General features: G+C 37.0%; 1 protein-coding gene across 1 annotated transcript; it reads right to left on the bottom strand.

The window, feature by feature from the left end:
- Positions 1-2,101: 2,101 nt before the first annotated feature.
- On the bottom strand, positions 2,102-3,051 carry LOC116900379 (olfactory receptor 5D18-like). The gene has a single exon (XM_032902127.1). The coding sequence runs from the start codon at positions 3,049-3,051 to the stop codon at positions 2,128-2,130; it is 924 nt and encodes a 307-aa protein (XP_032758018.1). The 3' UTR covers positions 2,102-2,127.
- Between the last annotated feature and the right edge of the window lie 17,471 nt (positions 3,052-20,522).

Here is a 20,522-nt window from a genome sequence, read left to right on the forward strand (position 1 = left end):
TTTCCTTTCCTCATTTTCTGTCCATAAATCCTCATCCCCTCCTCATCCCCCATACGGGTTTTCCCACCCATCCATCCACTTACTGCCACCCCCCGACGTTCCCCTACATTGGGGGTCCAACCTTGGCAGGCAAAAGGGCTTCCCCTTCCACTTGTGTCCCAACAAGTCTATTCTCTGCTACCTTTGCAGTTGGAGTCCTGGGTCATTCCATGTACAGTCTTTTGGTAGTGGTTTAGTCCCTGGAAGCTCTAGTTGGTTGCCATTGTTGTTCTTATGGTGTTGCAAGCCCCTTCAGTTCTTTCAAATCTGCCTCTAATTCCCCCAAAGGGGGTCCTGTTCTCAGTTCTCAGGTTTGCTGCTAGCATTGACCTCTGTATTGGACATGCTCTGGATGTGTCTCTCAGGAGAGATCTATATCCGGTCCCTTCCAGCATACACTTTTTAGGTTCTTCAATCTTATCTAGTTTTGGTGACTGTATATATATATGGGCCACATGTGGGGCAGGCTCTAAATGGCCATTACTGTATTTGCTGCTCTAACATTTGCCTCCATATCCCCTCCTATGGATATTTTTCATTTGACATATATGTATTATCTGTCTGTGGACATCTATGCTGATTCTTATTCTTGCTGTTGAGAGCAGTGTATCAATAAACATACATGTGCAAGTATGTCTGCTGTAGGATATAGTTTGTTGGGTATATGCTTGGATATGGAGGGAAGTTGGGAGCCATGGAAGGAGTATGTGTGTTGTTTGCCAAGTAAATGCACACAGATATGTAATTACACATCAATAAAATCATATTTGCTCTCAAGATGTTTTAAAGATTACTGATATGATATTGAAGGACCCTAGTTCTTACTGAAGTGTAAGAGCTATTAAGACGTTTGGCCTGGTAGAAATTAGGTAGATTATGCAGTTCCTGTGAAGGACCCTAAGGGCTTTTGCCAGTTTTACACCCACTGCCTCGGGTCAAGATTATGCCAAGTACCAGCTTTGGGCCTCAGGTAAAGGCCAGGCCAAGTTCCATTCTCCACCCACAGTTCTCTGGAGGAGCAGGAACATTCTCGAAAAATCTGAAGAATGTACTGACATAGTCACATATACTGGGCCCAGATATAGTGCGAATGCATGTCATATGCTTGCCAGCCAATAGATTCAAAGGTCAATATGCTTAGCAAATTGCTTGCATATGCAACCTGTACCCGTAAAAAGTATAAAAACTGCTTATTTACAGCCATTCCGGGTCGCCTTCCAGTCACTCTCCACTAGGGGCTGATTGAAGGTCGACACCTACACACCTGAAAATAAACCTCTTGTGTTTGCATCGAACTCCAGTCTTGTATTTTGGGGGATCTCCCGGTAGTTAAGACTCACTCTGAGTCTTACAGTATCAATTTTCTTATATGCCTAATTATATACTTGTTTTTCTCTTGAGTGAAATCAATTTTATAGTAGAATTTATATATAAAATGTGTATATATATTCGTTTTACAAAGAAATTTATAGTTATATATATATTTTGTGAAAGTTTTCTCCTATCATCCTTTAATCAATTACAATATTCCTTTCTTCCAAAATCTTTACAGAAGATATTTTCTGTAGCATTCAATAGTCAAATTTATCCTTGCTATATTATTGGGTTTCTGCATCATTGAAGGCAAGCACTAGTTCTCATATTCACAATGATTTCTATTTTACATGAGAATGAAAACATTCTAATATTTCAACAGATGTTTCTTTCTCCTGAATGTTTGATAGGAATAGAAGGGAAAACAGTGGTCTTTGATGACACAATATTTTCAGATGATAGTTATAAGAACAAATAGTCTAAATATTGTATTTCAAACTATATGAGCCAATTCAGGATGAAATGCTAAAATAAAAGAAATCACTGTTCTTTTTAGAAGCTAAAAAGAACTGTTTCGAATGTCTAAATAAAACCCAAAATTTATCCATGCATAATATTAACTCTACAAATTGTAAAAGTATGTTTAATATCATAGATGAAGCCATAGATAAGCATTCATGAAAGACCTCAAAATACTATAATGTACAATGAGAAATTACTTAACTCCAAATTTTTGACAATTTTAATTATGTCTATCATTCTTAACACATGAGATCAAGTCATTATTTTTCTAATTGTGTCTAGGACATCCTTATTTCTCAGAGTATAGATTAGGGGGTTAAGCATGGGGATCACCACTGTGTAGAATACAGAGCCCACCTTGACTGTGAGCCTAGAATTCTTAGAGTTGGGCACACAAAAAAGGAATAAAATGGTACCATGGAAGATAGTGATGGCTGCTAGGTGGGATGCACAGGTGGAGAAAGCCTTGCGACGCCCACTGGCTGAATGCATCTTAAGGACAGTGACAACAATGAACAGGTAAGACAGCAGAATAATGAGTAATGTGCTGACAGCATTAAATGTAGCAAAAACAAATAGCAGTAATTGACTGATGCGAGTATCAGAGGAAGAAAGGGCTAGCAGTGAAGAGAATTCACAGAAGAAGTGATCAATTATATTGACAGTATGAAAAGATAATTGCACAGTAGAACATGTCAGTGTCAAGGAACATGTGAACCCCCATGTATAGGATCCCATCACCAGTGTGAAGCAGAGTTTCTGGGACATGACTGCTGTGTAAAGCAGAGGGTTGCAGATAGCCACAAATCGGTCATAGGCCATAACCACTAATAAAAAGGCTTCAGTTACTACAAAGATACAAAATAAAAAATATTGTACTATGCATTCTCTAAATGAAATGGTTCTGTCCTTTGCAACAAGATTCACCAGCATCTTGGGAGTAATGATAGAAGAATAGCAGAAATCCACAAAGGAGAGGTGGCTGAGAAAGAAGTACATGGGGGTGTGTAGTTTGGGATTAATTCTGATCACGAGGATCATGCCAATATTCCCAACCACAGTGATGCTGTAGATGATGAGAAATACTAAAAAGAGAGGGACTTTCAATTCAGGATAATCTGAGAAGCCCAAGAGGGTGAATATCATCTTACTATTGTTTCTCCCAGACAGCAACATTATGTGCCTGTTAGAGTTTGAAGATTAGCCCTGAAAATGAGAAAAAAAAAATAGAAATAGGTTAATTAGAAAACACATTTTTGCCTATGAAGCCTATAGGTAAAGTAAAGTATACATCATCTGCGTACGTATTTCTTAGACAATTTTTAAGAAGGATCTTGGCATAAACTAATAAAATCACCAAATTTTAATTTCTTTTTAAAATACATTGGATTAAAATGTAAGTCCTTGCCTTTTATTTCTGATTATACAATAATAAAATTGTTTTACACTTACTTTAAGTTAATTAGAGTTTTTATTATAATTCTCTATGTTCCAAATGATAGGGGTTATGCCAATGTAGTCACTGATTATCTTAAATTGGTATTCAGCACTACAAACTCTAAAATGATGAGCTATATTTCTGTCATATCTTTACATAGTCTTAACAGTTGTGTTGTGCTTCTTTTGTTATATCTTATCTTATGGCACTTTATTCTTTACTCTGATACTTAGTACAATTTAAAATTAGATGCATGCTTATCATTTTTTGTTAATATGCTCTTTACTTCAGATAGATCTAATTATTAATAATTGTACATCAAATAATAAAAGTAGAGCAGAAAATTTACTTCTTTTTAGTAGTATTTTACTTCTTTATAGTAATTGATAAGATTTAAGGCAGAAAAATTTGACTTTATCAATAGCATACATATAGGGACCACCTACATATTTATATCTACATCTCAGGTCATTACATAGCCACATATACACTTCCATACATCCTAACAATTCATGTTCTAGATCCTTAAAATGACATACTTCCTGTTTAATGATCTTCTTGTTGAGTGTTAGAAACTACTCTTGGGAAAATCAGAGCATTTATAATAGTAAATAGATATGCTTATACATTTACACTATTGCTAAGAACAAGCACAAGAAAATGGAAAGCAAGGGGATAGTCTCTTCTAAAAATAAGCTCTCATGAAGACTGACAAAAATATTGCATTTCTAAGTCAGTCTATCTGTTTGCTTGTCTTTTCACACTTTTTTCTGTCTTTCTAGTTTCCCTTCAAAATAGTTAATATTGTCATTCTGTCCCTCAATTATCTGAGGAGAAAAATGTAAAACAAACACTAACATTGCTTTATACAGGGTTTTATTTTTTATAAAATAGGTTGGTAACAAAAATAATACAAAATTTCTTCATCATATTATTTCCTTGGAGGTCAAACCTCAGATTCAGCCCTGTACAAGAATATCTACCTCTTTGCTTTCTCACAATATTCTTATGACCACACAGAGCATGAGATAATTTTAGATAATCCATTGACAAAGAGGTGAAAATATATGTAGAAATAAGTCATACATTTGTCCTTTCTGTTCTTATACTAATGAATTTGACTTAAGGCACCCTATTATTAAGGTAGGGATTCTAGTTGTCATAATGCATTCATTCACAGTGTGATTCATTTTACACAGTATTTCAAGTCACATAAGCCAGCATTGTAGAGAATGCAGTGGCTTCAGGAGAATAGTAGTTATTACATTGCTATAAAATGATATTACTCTTTCTTATACTCTTTTCTTATTTCTTGGTTCCCAAAACTCACAATTCTAGTGGAAACTGACACTTAACTCATAATTCTAATGGAAAATTGGTACTTTTGATATTTTTCTCTAGTGTAGACTGTTTGACATCAATTTGTTTGTTTAGTTAACATAAGCAAAGACCTTTTTTACGAAAATTTCCTTCTGTCTTCATCTCATCACCAAATCTGTTCTGATTGCACTACTCTCTGTCCAGTGTTCCTCTCCACTTTCAAATAATATGGGTTTTACTACCCTCACTCACTTTTTTTTTTAAAATCAGCTTTTCCTCTTTCATGATTTCTCAAAAATAATTATATGTTTTATGTTCTCTGTGATTCTACCCACTTACAGAAGCTAGACAAATATTTTTTCAGGTTTCCCCTTTTGTTTTATCCTCATATCCCATCTGGCCCTCTTTACAAGAGTGCTGAGAAGCCTGGCTGAGTCCCTCACAAAAGTTCAGCAGAAACAAATTATACCAAACCTGGGCAGAAAAAAAGGACTGGGATCTTCTCTTCAAAAGTGCCTTGATGATTGGAGGGGGGGGACTTTTCTTTTGAATCTGAAACCTTATTGTAAAATGTGTAGGATATCTTTTTGTCTGCAAGCGACACTTACCTTATTATATGAATAGTTACAGCCTTGGGAATGCAGAAACCTCTGGGACAATCTAGTCCCATTCTCTTGAGATCTTGAAATAGACAGCGGAAATTAACCACTTCTTTTGATGTAACTTTTGTAAATCAGGGATTGTGACATTTATTGCCTCAATTACATTTAACATTTTGGGGAGATAAACATGCTAAAACTTTAATTCTTTGGTTTAGCATTTATATCACTATTTATACTGTGATTTTTAAAAATCCTTTCATTCTACTTGGATAAACTTTTCTTTTTATTATTGACTATCTATATTTGTTTTATGTTCATATGTGTTTTACCTCCATTTTTGTCTATGCATTACATGTCTACTTTAGAGAGCCTTTTGGGGCTTCTTGCTTGGGTTTGGGTTAGACACTTGGGCTAGAATTCGACATTATCAAGCCAAAAGAAATAAGTTCAAGGCAGGAATCTGACTTTGGGCCAGGACTCAGAAAATAGGCCCAGATTAAGAACACTTACATTTGAGTTAATGCAAAGCTGAGAGTTGGGGCTCAACTGAGGTGTATGTGGCAGTCCTTTTGTCTTGGTCATCCTGGCTAGCCCCTAGAAATGTGTTTACAGGATTTTGTTTTTTGTCTTAATTGTTACTTGACTTAAAACTGATCTTATTATTCTGCATGTAATTAAAGTGGTATAAAAGCATATTGGGAAATAGAAAATCTGCTTCAGCCTCAGTACTGGCTGGAGTCATGTTAAATGTTGTCTAATTGTCATTTTCTTTTTAATCCTAACTCCTGCCCTGGAGAATGACTGAGCTGGCTTGATCAGTCTACAATACCAAAAGAACCAGGAAAGGGTGTCATATAATCTGGTTAAGTAGTAACAGACGACTGTTAGCCACTATGTGGGTTCTAGGAAGTGCTCTTAACCAGAGAGCCAACTGTGTATCTCGAGGTGTATTTTGAGTTTAAATTATAATTCCTGAAGCTGTAATTAAATAGCTATTCATCTATTATCATTCTGCCACTAATACTGGCCTTATTGTGACAAATTCCCATTTTAGGATTATCATAGTATTCCAAAGTCAATGCTTTCCATCGTTGTTTTTCAGATGTATCAAACTATCTTTTGTTTCATTGAATCCTTGATTACTAATGATTAAGTTATTCAGCTAGTCCATGTTTGTGCATTTTCACTTACCAAATACAATTTACAGAATCAACTGAATCCCAGTCAAAATCCTAACACAATTCTTCACAGGTATTTAAAGGTCAGTACTTAGCTTCATTTGGAAAATAAACACAAATGGCAAACACACAAACAAAAAAAATCATCCAAACAAACAAAAACAGTATGTCTAAAATAATCCTAAAAAAGAACTGCTGACCTACATGATGAATTCTACCAAGTCACAAGGTGGCAGATCTCACATGAGAGAGTTATTGGGGAGAAGTATAGAGAGGCTTAATCTGGGAAAAGGTGGAGGGAAAAAGACAGTACAGAGGGGAGGAAGTGGCTTTTGGTAAGGGGATATAGTTCATGTGCATAAGGAGAATATGTGACTCGTGGTGACAGTGGAGATGTGATAGAGCTTGGCAGCTGGTGACAGTGGAGATGTAATAGAGCTTGGCAGCTAGAGATGATGTATCCTGTTGTTGTTAGGTTCCTGTGGCAGGCAGTAGAGTTGTCTGGTTACAAAAATCATCATCCCTAATTTCATATTAGGAGTATTGAGGTCTGACCACCAATTCCACAAGTGTATCTGAAGCCGTTTTATCCCTTACCTGCCATCTATTTCATAATGTTTCTGTAATATGCCTGAAAGTTATTGACACATACCGAAAATTAACTTGATTTAAAGCAAGATCAGGCTGATCACATGTGCCATTTTGTTATGTATGAGGGTTGTTAGTTTTAACAAATTCCAGAATGCTTTATATAGGACTAATCAAATTAAAGATCAATATGAATTGTTGTTCTAAATTGGCTTGAGTTAGAGTCAACCACTGGCGACACTTCCTGCATGTGCATCTCAGCTCACTGTAGTTTTGGCAGTCTTAGCCTTTATAAGCTAACAGAGAGAGACATTCATTGCCATACCCTCAGCCACTAAACACTGAGCAACAGCTATGGACTATCAGTTATAGGATGTGTATTCAAAATACTTTTCTGTCTGAGATCAGTGTTTGTGTGGTTTGTGGGTGAATCTTGGACCCCAACATAGAGCTATAGTAATAAAAGCTCCATGGTATTGATACAGTAACAGGCATATCAATCAGTGGAATCTAATTGAAAGTTCGGACAGAAATCCAAACACATATATGACAACCTGATATGTTTATAATGAATAAAGAAATACATAATGGTTAAACGACAGCATTTATAACAAATGATTCTGCTTAAATTTTATAACTACATGTAGAAGACTCCAAATGCATGCTTATAACCTTGCCCAAATTCAAGACAAATTTGATCACATTTCTCAACCTGATAACTGAACCTAATAGAATAAACTAAAGATAAGCCTTGAACACTTTTGATATAGGAGACAACTTTCTCAACATAATACCTATATCCCAGGAAATAATATCAACAATTAATAAATGTGACCTCTTGAAACTGAGAAGCTTCTGTACATCAATGGACACTGTCAATCACAGAAAGCTGTAGCCAACAGGGTTTTTACCAAGTCCATTTCCCATAGAGGGCTAAAATAAAAAGAACTCAAGTACTCAATAGCAAAACCCAAATAAGTCAATTTCAAATGGGGTACAGATCTAAACAGAGTCTTCTCCAAAGGAGAAGAAACACTTGAACATTCAACATCTATAGCCATCAGAGAAATGAAAATCAAAACTACTTTGAGATTCTATCTTACTTGACTAAAATCAATAACACACATGTTGGCTCATGCTGGTTGAGTATGTGCAGCAAGGAAAAAACTTTTCCATTGCTAGTGGTAGTTCAAACGTATACATTCACTATGAAAATCAGTGTTGTGGTTGATTAGGAAGGTAAAAGCAATCTAATTCAAAATCCAGCTATGCTTCACATAGCGTACACTACCTACTACAAGGACGTGTAATCACCCATGTGTCGGGGACCAGTCTGCCGGACTGGGCAAATCTAGAGCCCTACCCTGAGCAGATTCCTGAGAAGGGCTTGACCTTTTCAAAGAAAGAACATGTTCCCGGAAAACTGTTGCCTCAAGGTCTAATAAGAACATCTTGCAGTTTAATTCCTTATGTCCTTGGGCACTTCCCAGTACTCCCCTCCCCCCCCCTGCCCTAAGCTTCAGTTCCTGCTTTAGAGCTTTAAATGCTGTACACTCCTCTCAATAAACAGAGCTTGACAAGGACACTGCTTGGCCTCACTCCTCTTTCTCGCCCGTTCTTCCACAGGTACAGGTCTCCCTTGACTCCCACGAATACTGAGTCCCCGCTGGCAGGGCCACCCATGTTCATTGCTGTTCTATTTGTGAGATCTAGACACTACAAACAATCTAGGTACCTCAGTCTGTTAGGGGTTCAGCAGAGACCTAGGAGGGGGGCAAAAAATGGGAAGAGGAGGTACAAAGAAGAAGAGCATGTCAATTCTCTGATCAAGCTCTCAAACTTTATTTCAGTGCAGTGGCTTATAAAGACAAGCAAGTGGGAAGTCCATGCAGGGCCCAAGACTGATCCATTACCGCCACCACCCTCCCTGTAGCCATAAACTGTAAATTGCAGGTAAAAACTGATGAGGACACATGGAGACCGAGGCTGTAAAAGTGATAAGAACGGACATCTGGCTGGGTTTTCCTGGGGACAAAGGTCATAAAATGAGAGGAGCATTCCTGAGAAAAATTCCTGAGACAGAGCATGCTTGGCTCCTGGCACCTAGGTACTCAAAAACAGAAGAATGAAAACAGAAAAGGTGATACATTTTCACAATGCAGAATTATTAAGCTGTTAAGAAATGGTATCATGATACTTGCAGGCAAATGACTGGAACTAGGAAAAAAAATCCTGAGTTAATATGAATATATCCACTTATATTTGCATATGAGTCATTTCATAAATGACAAACAAGCTATGATCCATAGACAAAGAAAGGATAGCCTGGCATTGAGGAAGGGGGTTATGTAGATACGTGGATGTCGCTGAGAATGTAAAATAGAATAGATTTTATAGGTGAGATAAAGTGGAGGAAGGGGACATGAAAAGAGGAGAATAAATTAGGAAGTGGGAGAGGAGATGGGATTGATGGAAGGAATGTTGTCAGAGACCCCCATAATTAAATGGCATTTGAGAAATAGTATGGAAAGCAAGTATACTGGAAAGTAGGGATTAAAATATCTCCTAAAGAGATTCTCCTATACAATCAGATTGGTGCTTTATTCAGGTATTATAAGAGAGGCTTCCTTCTTCAACAGATGGGTTCACATAAGTAGGCCCTTATAGACGAAGTCTAATTCAGCAACATAGCTGCGGCTCTGGCAAGCGATCACATCCAAAGACCTTCTAGGTCTGTGTGATCCAGCTGGAGTAGACGCACACACACCTTTAAGCAGATCACTTTGTTTAAAGTTCTTTGCCAGAACAAGTTTCAGGTAAAAAAAAAAAATGTTTAGGGCCAGGAACAATTGTGGTATATGACTTTGATCCCAACACTTAGGGGACAGAGCAAGGTATATCTCTGATTTCTTGACAGTCAAGTTGAGTCCGTGAAATGCAGTGGAGTTTGTGGCATTTCAGTTCATGGAGTTCAGAGGCAGTTTTTATTAGGACAGTTTTATAGAGACAGGTTGCAGAGAAAACGAGCTAGACACAGGTGAAGAAAGGAGCTGGAGAATGAGAAGCAGCCAAAAAATTAGAACAGATTGCCAACATTAGTGTGAGGTTAACAGCAATTTTCTGACAGGACAGATTGAATTAGCTTGGAGATGAGTTTGAGCCAGAATAGATGAGTTGAACCAGCCAGTCAGAAGGAACTAAAAAGCCTGAGCTTATTCAGTAGGTAACTCTCATAGGATGAAAATATTCTAGACCTACCTTACGTTGTATACAAGCTAGATATTTTCATGACTAGGCCTAGGTCAGCAAACAGGCAGTAAACCTCCAAGAAAACAAGTACATTTGGTTAATAGTTTATTTTACAGACCCTCATTAAGAAATAACAAAGAGAACAGAGAGAGAGAGAGAGAGAGAGAGAGAGAGAGATGAGAGACACCCAAAATTTAAGGAGATGTCTCCATTTAATCCCTAAACTGAGAGCTCAGGGTATCTGGAAGAACAGGCAGAAATGGGTGGAGGAAACAGAAGCTATGGAGGACAGAAGAAGAACAAAACCTTATTAGAGAAATGATCGCAATATGTTGTGGTAATTATTAAATAAAAAATGGCATCTTTTATCCTGAGCTAGTGCAGGCACTGCAGGGCCACATGGCATCTGTGAGGTACCTGCATCTCAGTGGTGGCTGGTTCTAGTGTGGCACCATGCCCAATTACCTCTTGTTATACTCTAACCCTGGCAGTCTCCTGGCCCCCATTGTTAGTCACCCTCTTCAGGCTGTCTCTCTGCCAGCAGGGAATTCTCTGGTCCCTGGCCTATCACTTCCAGCAACCGCCACCTGGTAGTTAAAGTATAAACTCCCAACAATCGTTAAAATCAAGACTCAATAATGTATAGTTTAGCAATCAGATTTATATGTTAAAGTCTCAATCCAATATACATCCACACAGTAAACTCACAACCAATTGATAAAGATATAAGCCAACCACCTAGATAAAATAAAGTGACCTATAGAAATCCATCCTTTAAGAAATACTCATAACTACCTATGGCCAATTAAGGCCACCCAGATCTGGGTCATCCTTCTCTGTCTCCATCTTGATTCTTCTTATTTTCTCTTCTCCCTCACCTTACCAAAACTTTGTACCCACCTTACTTTTTACTGTACAATCATGTACCTTGACTTAACCTTTGCAACCTGAATATGGATATCAACCTACAAAAGTGCATATGATTAGAAGTGCAGACACCCTGAGACTTCAGGACAGACTGCCACTTTTGCACACATCTGTCCACATCCCTAGTCCAAGGAGGAAACGGCACAGTGCCTCTGGACACAGGATTATAGGAATGGTCAGCCACTGGTGTCTGTGGTTCTGGTCTGAGCCCAGGACTGAACTGAACTGGCCAAACAGAACCCTGAACCCAAATCCTGTGGGAGAGAGAGCTGGAACCTCAGAAGTGTGGAAACTCTTGAGAAATCAGAGGAGACTACACTCTGACTCCACATTCCAGACCCAACAGGGGATCACCTAGTGCCAACTGTGCCCCCTGGGTGCAAGGACCTAGGAGTAATCAGGGGCAGGACCCTTCTGATTCCTGCCCACTCCTAGAGCTGAAAGACTGTCACCAGCAGCACCAATATTCCTGGAATCAGAATACCTGTTCTCAGAAAAGGCTGAAAGAAAACAGAAAAAAAGTTCTACAGGAGTGCTGACACAGAGGCCTACAGGAGGGTCAAGCCACTCTCAGAACAGCAAGACAAGCAAACACCAGAGACAATTCAATGGCTCCAGGCATGTGCAGGAAACTAAGCAACAGAAACCAAGACTAATTGGCATTATCAGAGCCCAGTTCTTCCACCAAAGAAAATACTGGATATACAAACACACTGGGAACGGCAAGATTTAGATTTATAATTACATTTTATGATAATGATGGAGGACATTAAGGACATAAATAATTCACTTATTTAGGTAGGACAACACAAGTAAATAAGTAAAAGCCTTAAAAAGGAAACACAAAAATCCCTGAAAGAATGACAGGAAAACACAGCCAAACAGATGAAGGAATTGAACAAAACAATCCAGGATTTAAAAGGGAAATAGAAACAATAAAGAAAGCACAAAGGGAGACAACACTGGAGACAGAAATCCTAAGGAAACCTAAGGAATAGACAGGGAGTCATAGATAGATACAAGTGTCACCAACAGAATACAAGAGATAGAAGAGAGAATCTCAGGGGCAGAAGATACCATAGAAAACATCGACACAACTGTCAAAGATAATGTAAAATGCAAAAAGCTCCTGCCACAAAACATCTAGGAAATCCAGGGCACAATGAGAAGATCAAACCTAAGTATAAAAGGTATAGAAGAGAGTGAAGACTCCCAACTTAAAGTGCCAGTAAATATATTCAAGAAAATTCTAGAAGAAAACTTCCCTAACGTAAAGAAAGAGATGCCAATAAATATATAAGAAACCTACAAAACTCCAAATAGATTGGACTGGAAGAGAAATTCCTCCCATCACATAATAGTTAAAACACCAAATGCACAAAACAAAGAAAGACTATGAAAAGCAGTAAAGGAAAAAATCAAATGACATATAAAGGCAGACTTATAAGAATTACAACAGATTCCCACCAGAGACTATGAAAGCCAGAAGATCCTGGACAATTGTCATACAGACCCTAAGAGAACACAAATGCCATCCCAAGTTACTATATCCAGAAAAACTCTCAATTAACATAGATGGAGAAACCAAAATATTCCACGTCAAAAGAAAATTTACGCAATATCTTTCTATATATACAGGCCTCCAAAGATAATAGATGGAAAACTCCAACCCAAAGAGAGAAACTACACTGTACAGAAAGCAAGAAAATAATCTCCTTGCAATGAAACCAAAAGAGAGACACACATACGTAATTCTACTTCTAACAACAAAAATAACAGGAAGCAACAATCACTATTCCTTAAAATCTCTCAACATCAACGGATTCAATTCCCCAATAAAAAAACATAGACTAACAGACTGGATAAGTAAAGAGAACCCACTGGAGTTGCACTCTAATATCAAATAACATTGACTTTCAACCAAAAGTCATTAAAAAGGATAAGGAAGGAAACTCCATATTCATCAAAGGAAAAATCGAACAAGATGAAGTCTCTGTCCTAAATATCTATGCTCCAAATATCTTTTACATTAATAAAAGAAACCTTACTAAAGCTCAAAGCTCCCATTACACCTCACACAATAATAGTAGGAGATTTTAACAACCCATTTCTCATCAATGGACAGATCATGGAAACAGAAAAAAAAACAAAGATGTGGAGAACCTAACAGAAGTTATGAACCAAATGGTTTTAACTGATATTTATAGAACATTCCATCTTAAAACAAAAGGATATACCTTCTTCTCAGCATCTCATGGTACCTTCTACAAAATTGACCATATAATAAGTCACAAAACAGACCTCAACCGATACAGGAAGATAGAAGTAATCCCATGCATCCTATTATATCACCACGGAACAAAGCTAGTTTTCAATAACAACAATAACAACAGAAAGCCCACATATATGTGGAAGTTGAACAATGCTCTACTCAGTGACAACTTGGTCAAGGAAGAAATAAAGAAAGAAATTAAACACTGTTTAGAATTTAATGAAAATGAAGGTGCGTTATACTCAAACTTATGGGACACAATAAAAGGTGTGCTAAAAGGAGAACTCATATCTCTGAGTGCCTACAGAAAGAAACAGGAGAGAGCATACATCAGCATCTTGACAGCATACCTAGAAGCTCTCGAACAAAAAGAAGCAAATATACCCAAGAGGAGTAGAAGGCAGGAAATAGTCATACTTGGTACTGAAATCAACCAAGGAGAAAGAAAAAGGACTATACACCAAATCACGAAACAAAAGCTGGTTCTTTGAGAAAATCAGCAAGATAGATAATCCCTTAGCCAGACTAAGAAGAGGGTACAGAGAGTGAATACAAATTAACAACATGAGAAATGAAAAAGGAGACATAGCAACAAAATCTGAGGAAATTAAAAAAAAAATCAGATCCTACTACAAAAGCTTATATTCGAAAAAACTGGAAAATCTGGAGGAACTGGACAATTTTCTAGACAGATAATAGGTACCAAAGTTAAATCAGGAACAAATAAACCATCTAACTAACCCCATAACTCCTAAAGAAATAGAAGCAATTATTAAAAGTCTCCCAACCCAAAAGAGCCCAGGACTAATAGGGTTTAGTGCAGAATTCTATCAGACCTTCATAGAAGACCTCATACCAATATTGTCCAAACTATTCAACAAAATAGAAACAGAGGAAGCACTACCAAATTCCTTCTATGAAGCGCAATTACTCTTATACCTAAACCACACAAAGACTGAACCAAGAAAGAGAACTTTAGGCCAGTTTCCCTTATAAATATTGGCACAAAAATTGTCAATACAATTCTTGCAAAATGAATCCAAGAACACATCAGAATGATCATCCATCATGATCAAGTATGCTTCATCCCAGTGATTCCGGGTTGGTTTAGTATATGGAAATCCATCAACATATTCCACTATATAAATAAACTCAAAGGGAGAAAAATGATCATTTCACTAGATTGTGAGAAAGAATTTGACAAAATTCAACAACCCTTCATGATAAAGTCCTGGAAATATCAGGAATTCAAGGCCTATGTCTAAACATAGTAAAAGCAATATACAGCAAACCAGTAGCTAACATCAAACTAAATGGAGAGAAACTTGAAGCAATCCCACTAAAATCAGGGACTAGACAAGGCTGCCCACTCTCTTCCTACTCATTCAATATAGTACTCCAAATCCTAGCCAGAGCAATCAGACAATGAATGGAGGTCAAAGGGATACAAATTAGAAAGGGGAAAAGTCAAAATATCACTATTTGCAGATGATATGATAGTGTACTTAAGTGACCCCAAAAGTTCCACCAGAAAACTACTTAACCTGAAAAACAACTTCAGCAAAGTGTCGGGATATAAAATTAACTCAAAGAAATCAGTAGCCTTCCTCTACTTAAAGGATAAACTGGCTGAGAAAGAAATTAAGGAAATGATACTCTTCACAATATTCCCAAATAAAATAAAATATCTTGGTGTGACATTAACCACGCAAGTGAAAGATCTGTATGACAAGAACTTCAAGTCTCTGAAGAAAGAAATTGAACTAGATCTGAGAAGATGGAAAGATATCCCATGATCATGGATTGGCAGGATTAATATAGTAAAAGTTGCCATTTCGCCAAAAGCAATCAATGCAGTTGGCATCATAATTCCTACTCAATTCTTTATGGTGATAGAAAGAGAAATTTGCAAATTCATTCGGAATAACAAAAAACCCAGGATATCGAAAACTATACTCAAAAATAAATGAACTTCTGGGGAAATCACCATCCCATCCCTGATGTCAACCTGTATTACTGAGCAATAGTCATAAAAACTGTATGGTATTGGTAAAGACACAGGCAGATAGATCAGTGGAATACAATTGAAGACCCACACACCTATGGTCACTTGATCTTGGCTAAGGAGCTAAAACCATTCAATGGAAGAAAGATAGCATTTTCAACAAATGGTGCTGGTTGAACTGGAGGTCACAATGTAGAAGAATACAAATCGTTTCATTCTTATCACTCTGTACAAAGCTTAAGTCCAATTGGATCAAGGACCTCAACATCAAATCAGATATACTCAAACTAATAGAAAAAAAAGTGGGGAAAAAGTGTCGAACATGTGGACACTGGGGAATATTTACTGAACAAAACACCAATGGCTTATGCTCTAAGATCAAGAATGGACAAATGGGACCTCATAAAACTGCAAAGCTTCTGTAAGGCATAGGACACTATTGTTAGGACAAAACGGCAACCAACAGATTGGGAAAAGAGCTTTAACAATCCTACATCTGATAGAGGGCTAATATCCAAAATATACAAGGAACTCAAGAAGTTAGACTCCAGAGAGCCAAATAACCCTATTAAAAATGGGGTCCAGAGCTAAACAAAACATTCTCAGCTGAGGAATATCAAATGGCTGAAAAGCACCTAAAGAAATCTTCGACATCCTTAGTCATCAGGAAAATACAAATCAAAATGACCCTGAGATTCCTCCTCACACCAGTCAGAATGGATAATGCTGACAAGGATGTGGAGAAAGAGGAACACTCCTCCATTGTTGGTGGGATTGAAAAATGGTACAACCACTCTGGAAATCAGTCTGGAGGTTCCTCAGTAAATTGGACATTGCACTACCTGAGGATCAGGCTACACCTCTTCTGGACATATACCCAAAAGATGCCCCAACATATAACAAAGACACGTGCTCCACTATGTTCATAGCAGCCTTATTTATAATAGCCAGGAGCTGTAACGAAACTAGAAGCTCTTCAACAAAGGAATGGATACAGACAATGTGGTATACCTACACAATGGAATATTACTCAGCTATCAAAAACAATGATTTGATGAAATTGATAGGAAATGGAATGAACTAGAAAATGTAATCCTGAGTGAGGTAACTCAATCACAGAAAAACACACATGGTATGCACTCATTGATAAGTGAATATTAGCCCAAAAGCTCTAATTACCCAAGATGCAGTCCTCAGACCACCTGAAGCTCAAGAAGAAGGATGACCAAAATGCGGATGCTCCCACTCCTTCTTAAAACAGGACAAAGAAAATATCCATAGGAGGGGATGTGGAGGCAAAGTTTAGAGCAGCAAATAAAGGAATGGCCATTTAGAGCCTGCCCCACATGTGGCCCATATATATACTGTCACCAAAACTAGCTAAGATTGATGAACCTAAAAAGTGCATGATGAAAGGGACCGGATATAGATCTCTCCTGAGAGACACATCCAGACGACGCCCAATACAGAGGTCAATGCTAGCAGCAAACCACTGAACTGATAACAGGATGCCCTTTTGTGGAATTTGAGCCAAGATTGAAAAAGCTGAAGGGTCTTGCAACCCCATAAGAACAACAATGCCAACTAACCAGAGCTTCCAGGGACTAACCCAGAGCTTCAACTGCATGTATAGTAGAGAATAGTCTTGTTGGGGCACAAGTGAAAGGGGAAGCCCTTGGCCCTAACAAGGTTGGACCCCAGGTGCAGGATATTGTCAGGGGGTTGGGGGAGAAGAGGCAGTTGGGTGGTTGGATGGAAGGGAACACCCGTATTGGGGAGGGGTAGGGAATGGAGGCTTATGGACAGGAAACCTGGAAAGCGAATAACATTTGAAATGTAAATAAAGAAATATGTCTAATGAAAGACAAAAATAAGTAAAATAAAAAGGAGTCGATCAGAAAAGAAAAGTGCACATGAATTCACAGAGACTGAAGCAGAATGCATAGACCTACATGGGTCTTCACTAGGTTGCCAGGATATATAATATACCTTTTATCTCTGCACGTATACTGGACTCCTGAATGTGTCTCAGATGCAAGAAAGGGAAAAAAATTCTTCTCTAAGCAGGGAAAGGCAGAAAAAAAATCTAGTAAGGGAAAATTCTACCCTCTTTTTTTTTTTTTTTTGGTTCTTTTTTTTTTTTTTTCGGAGCTGGGGACCGAACCAGGGCCTTATGCTTCCTAGGCAAGCGCTCTACCACTGAGCTAAATCCCAACCCTTCTACTCCTCTTTTTATTTCTTTTGCCCTCAGTACTTACATCATTCAGAACATGTGATCACATGTTACACAGTTCATCTCGAGTTTACATAAAAAATCAAATCATTAATTGAAATAGAAGTTTATGATAGAGAATGTTTACATACATATCTATAGGGAGCTAAACATCTATCACCCGTCACATGTAAACTGAATGTTTAAAACCATAACTAAGTTATTATTGAAGTTTTGTATTGATAAACCCAGTCAATTCTTTATCTTCTGTCCTAGCACCTATAACATATCATTAGTTGCCCTTTTTGTTTTTGGTTAATTGTTTTACAATCTCTTGAAATGTGCTCTGAGTAGGAGAAAGTCTTGTTACTATCTAAGAGCAATTAACCGGTAACACTTTGGAGACTGGTAGAGTTCCCATTGCAGTTTTGACTACCAGAAAAGGACCTGATATCAGTCCCATTATAAAACAGCTTAATCATCACATATAATTCTAGAAATTCTTATAGGATCATCATTAATATTTAAGAAGCCATCTATTTGTCTATATAACATCACTACAAGATAGTACATCTTCCTAGATTTGTAGAGGTCTGCTCCAAAGGGGTGGGCTATTACTTATTGATTGTCATATATGTTTCCTAATAACAGAAAAAAAATATATTACTACCAAGAATCTTTTCTAAGATGAATTCTCCTATGCCCTTGCTTCATGAGAGTTAACCTGTTGATAATTATTATAAGAATATGAGGCAGACAATCTCAGGAAGATCACCTGCTTGTTATTAGCTTGTCCCATTATGGCTCCTAACACTTGTTCAATTCTCCCCTTAACTCCTCCATTGAGGTCCCTGTGTTGAGTGGGATAGTTGGCTTCAAGTATCTACATATTTATGGTGGTTCCTCAGAAAATTGGACATAATACTACCCGAGGACCCAGCTATACCATTATGGGTATATATCCCAAAGATGCTCTAACATATAACAAGGACACATGATCTCATATGTTTATTACAGTCTGATTTATAATCATTAGAAGCTGGAAACAACCGAGATATCCTTCAACAGAGAAATGAATGCAGAAAATGTGGTACATTTACACAATGGTGTACTACTACTCAGCCATTAAAAATAGTGACTTCATGAGATTTTTTGGCAAATGGATGAAACTAGAAAATACCATCCTGAAAGAGGTAACACAGTCAAAAAAGAACACAGATGGTATGTACACATTGATAAGTGGATATTAGGCCAAAATACCCAAGATACAACTCAAAGACCATATGAAGTCCAAGAAGAAGGTTTCATCCAATTTTAGACACATATGCTTGAATGTAAGCAACTATATTGCTTTTGTAAAATGTTCCTTTCTTTTAGTTCACATTTATTATATGTGATAAGAAGGACAAATTGGTAAACTAAAGTACCTTGACATACACACCATGAAGTATAGTATTTTATTACCACATTTTCTTATGACCTGATGCTGACTTTCTGTCACTACTCCATGCTTAATACATTTCTTACTTTCCAAATAAAATTATTTCCCTGTTCTTTGTTTTCTAACCAGAAAGGGAGCTGAAACAAAATATTCACAAAGTATGGTTGTTTAATGAATGAAGATTTTAGAAAATATTTTTGCCTTTGGTAGTTAGAATTTCAGTATAGATATAAAAATATTACATTCATAGTTTGTTTTCTTTCAACAGTTTTATTTTTTAACAGTTTTCTTTTTAAAGTCTAATTATAAACAATGATATATCTTATATCAACAAATGTTCTATTTCAATTCATTCTACTATTTTTTTTTTGCACATAATGTTCTCAATGCCATTTGAAAAATTGTTGTGGCTACTTCAATCAGAGGTCTAACAAATACTGTTATGTATTTACATAGTCCACAATTTGGAAAGTCAAAGCGATCTTTGAGGCGTTTCCAAGACAAATATTTGTTGCATCATTCCATTTTATGCTTAATTAATTCCTTTGTGAAACGGTTTAATTGCTCACTTATTTTCTCATGAGAATTTGGATACTAGAGTTCAGGTTCCTAGATGATCATATGAGATTAAAGTCCTAAATGCAAACATAAAATGTCCTGCTTTTCCTAGGAACTCAGCATTTTTAAACGAAGTGTACTTCCCTTGCAGAACACAGAAGGTATGTCAAAAATGGAAAATGAGAAATGCTATAATGGATTTATATTCTTTGTTTAGGTGTTACACTGTTCAAAAATAAACTGTGGCTAACAACAGTAAAGAAGGAGGTGAATGAAAGAAATGTAGTTGTCTGGTAAGTATTGTTATCACAATCCTCAGACACTGACACTGGGTGGGAATGCAGTGGTTCAGTTCTCAAAATTACCATCTAGAAAGCTGGTGATTGAAAATGACTCCAAGAAGGCATGTTTTTCATAAGTGTACTAGCAATAAATCCAAGTACACTTAAAGTATGATATTTTAAGACTTTAATCCATATTGTTAAGCCTTGAGGCAACATTCAAATATAAATACCTCATATTAAGTTATTAACTATTAACTAAATAAATTAAACAGAGCCAGGCATGATGGAACACACCTTTAACCTAGTACTTAGGAGGCTGATGTCTGTGGATTTCTATTGATAGATGGAAGATCAGCCTGGTCTTTTAGTGAGTGCCAGGACAACCAAGTCTAAACAATGAGACCTAGCCTCGAAACATCACCAATAAACACATAAAGAAACAAAAAGGACAGATTTAGTTAAAATTGGTGTAAATTTAGTTTGTAAAATTCATTGATTTCTCCTTATTTTAACTTAATGAGATCATTACTTCTTAAGCAAAAGCATGTAAGAAACCTGCAGGAGAGATCATAA

Source organism: Rattus rattus, chromosome 5 (genome assembly GCF_011064425.1).
Source record: "Rattus rattus isolate New Zealand chromosome 5, Rrattus_CSIRO_v1, whole genome shotgun sequence".
In the NCBI taxonomy this organism is placed as follows: domain Eukaryota; kingdom Metazoa; phylum Chordata; class Mammalia; order Rodentia; family Muridae; genus Rattus; species Rattus rattus.

Bases quoted from the DNA above. Each gene is read 5' to 3' on its own strand.
- LOC116900379 (XM_032902127.1), bottom strand. From the start codon at position 3,051: ATGTTGCTGTCTGGGAGAAACAATAGTAAGATGATATTCACCCTCTTG.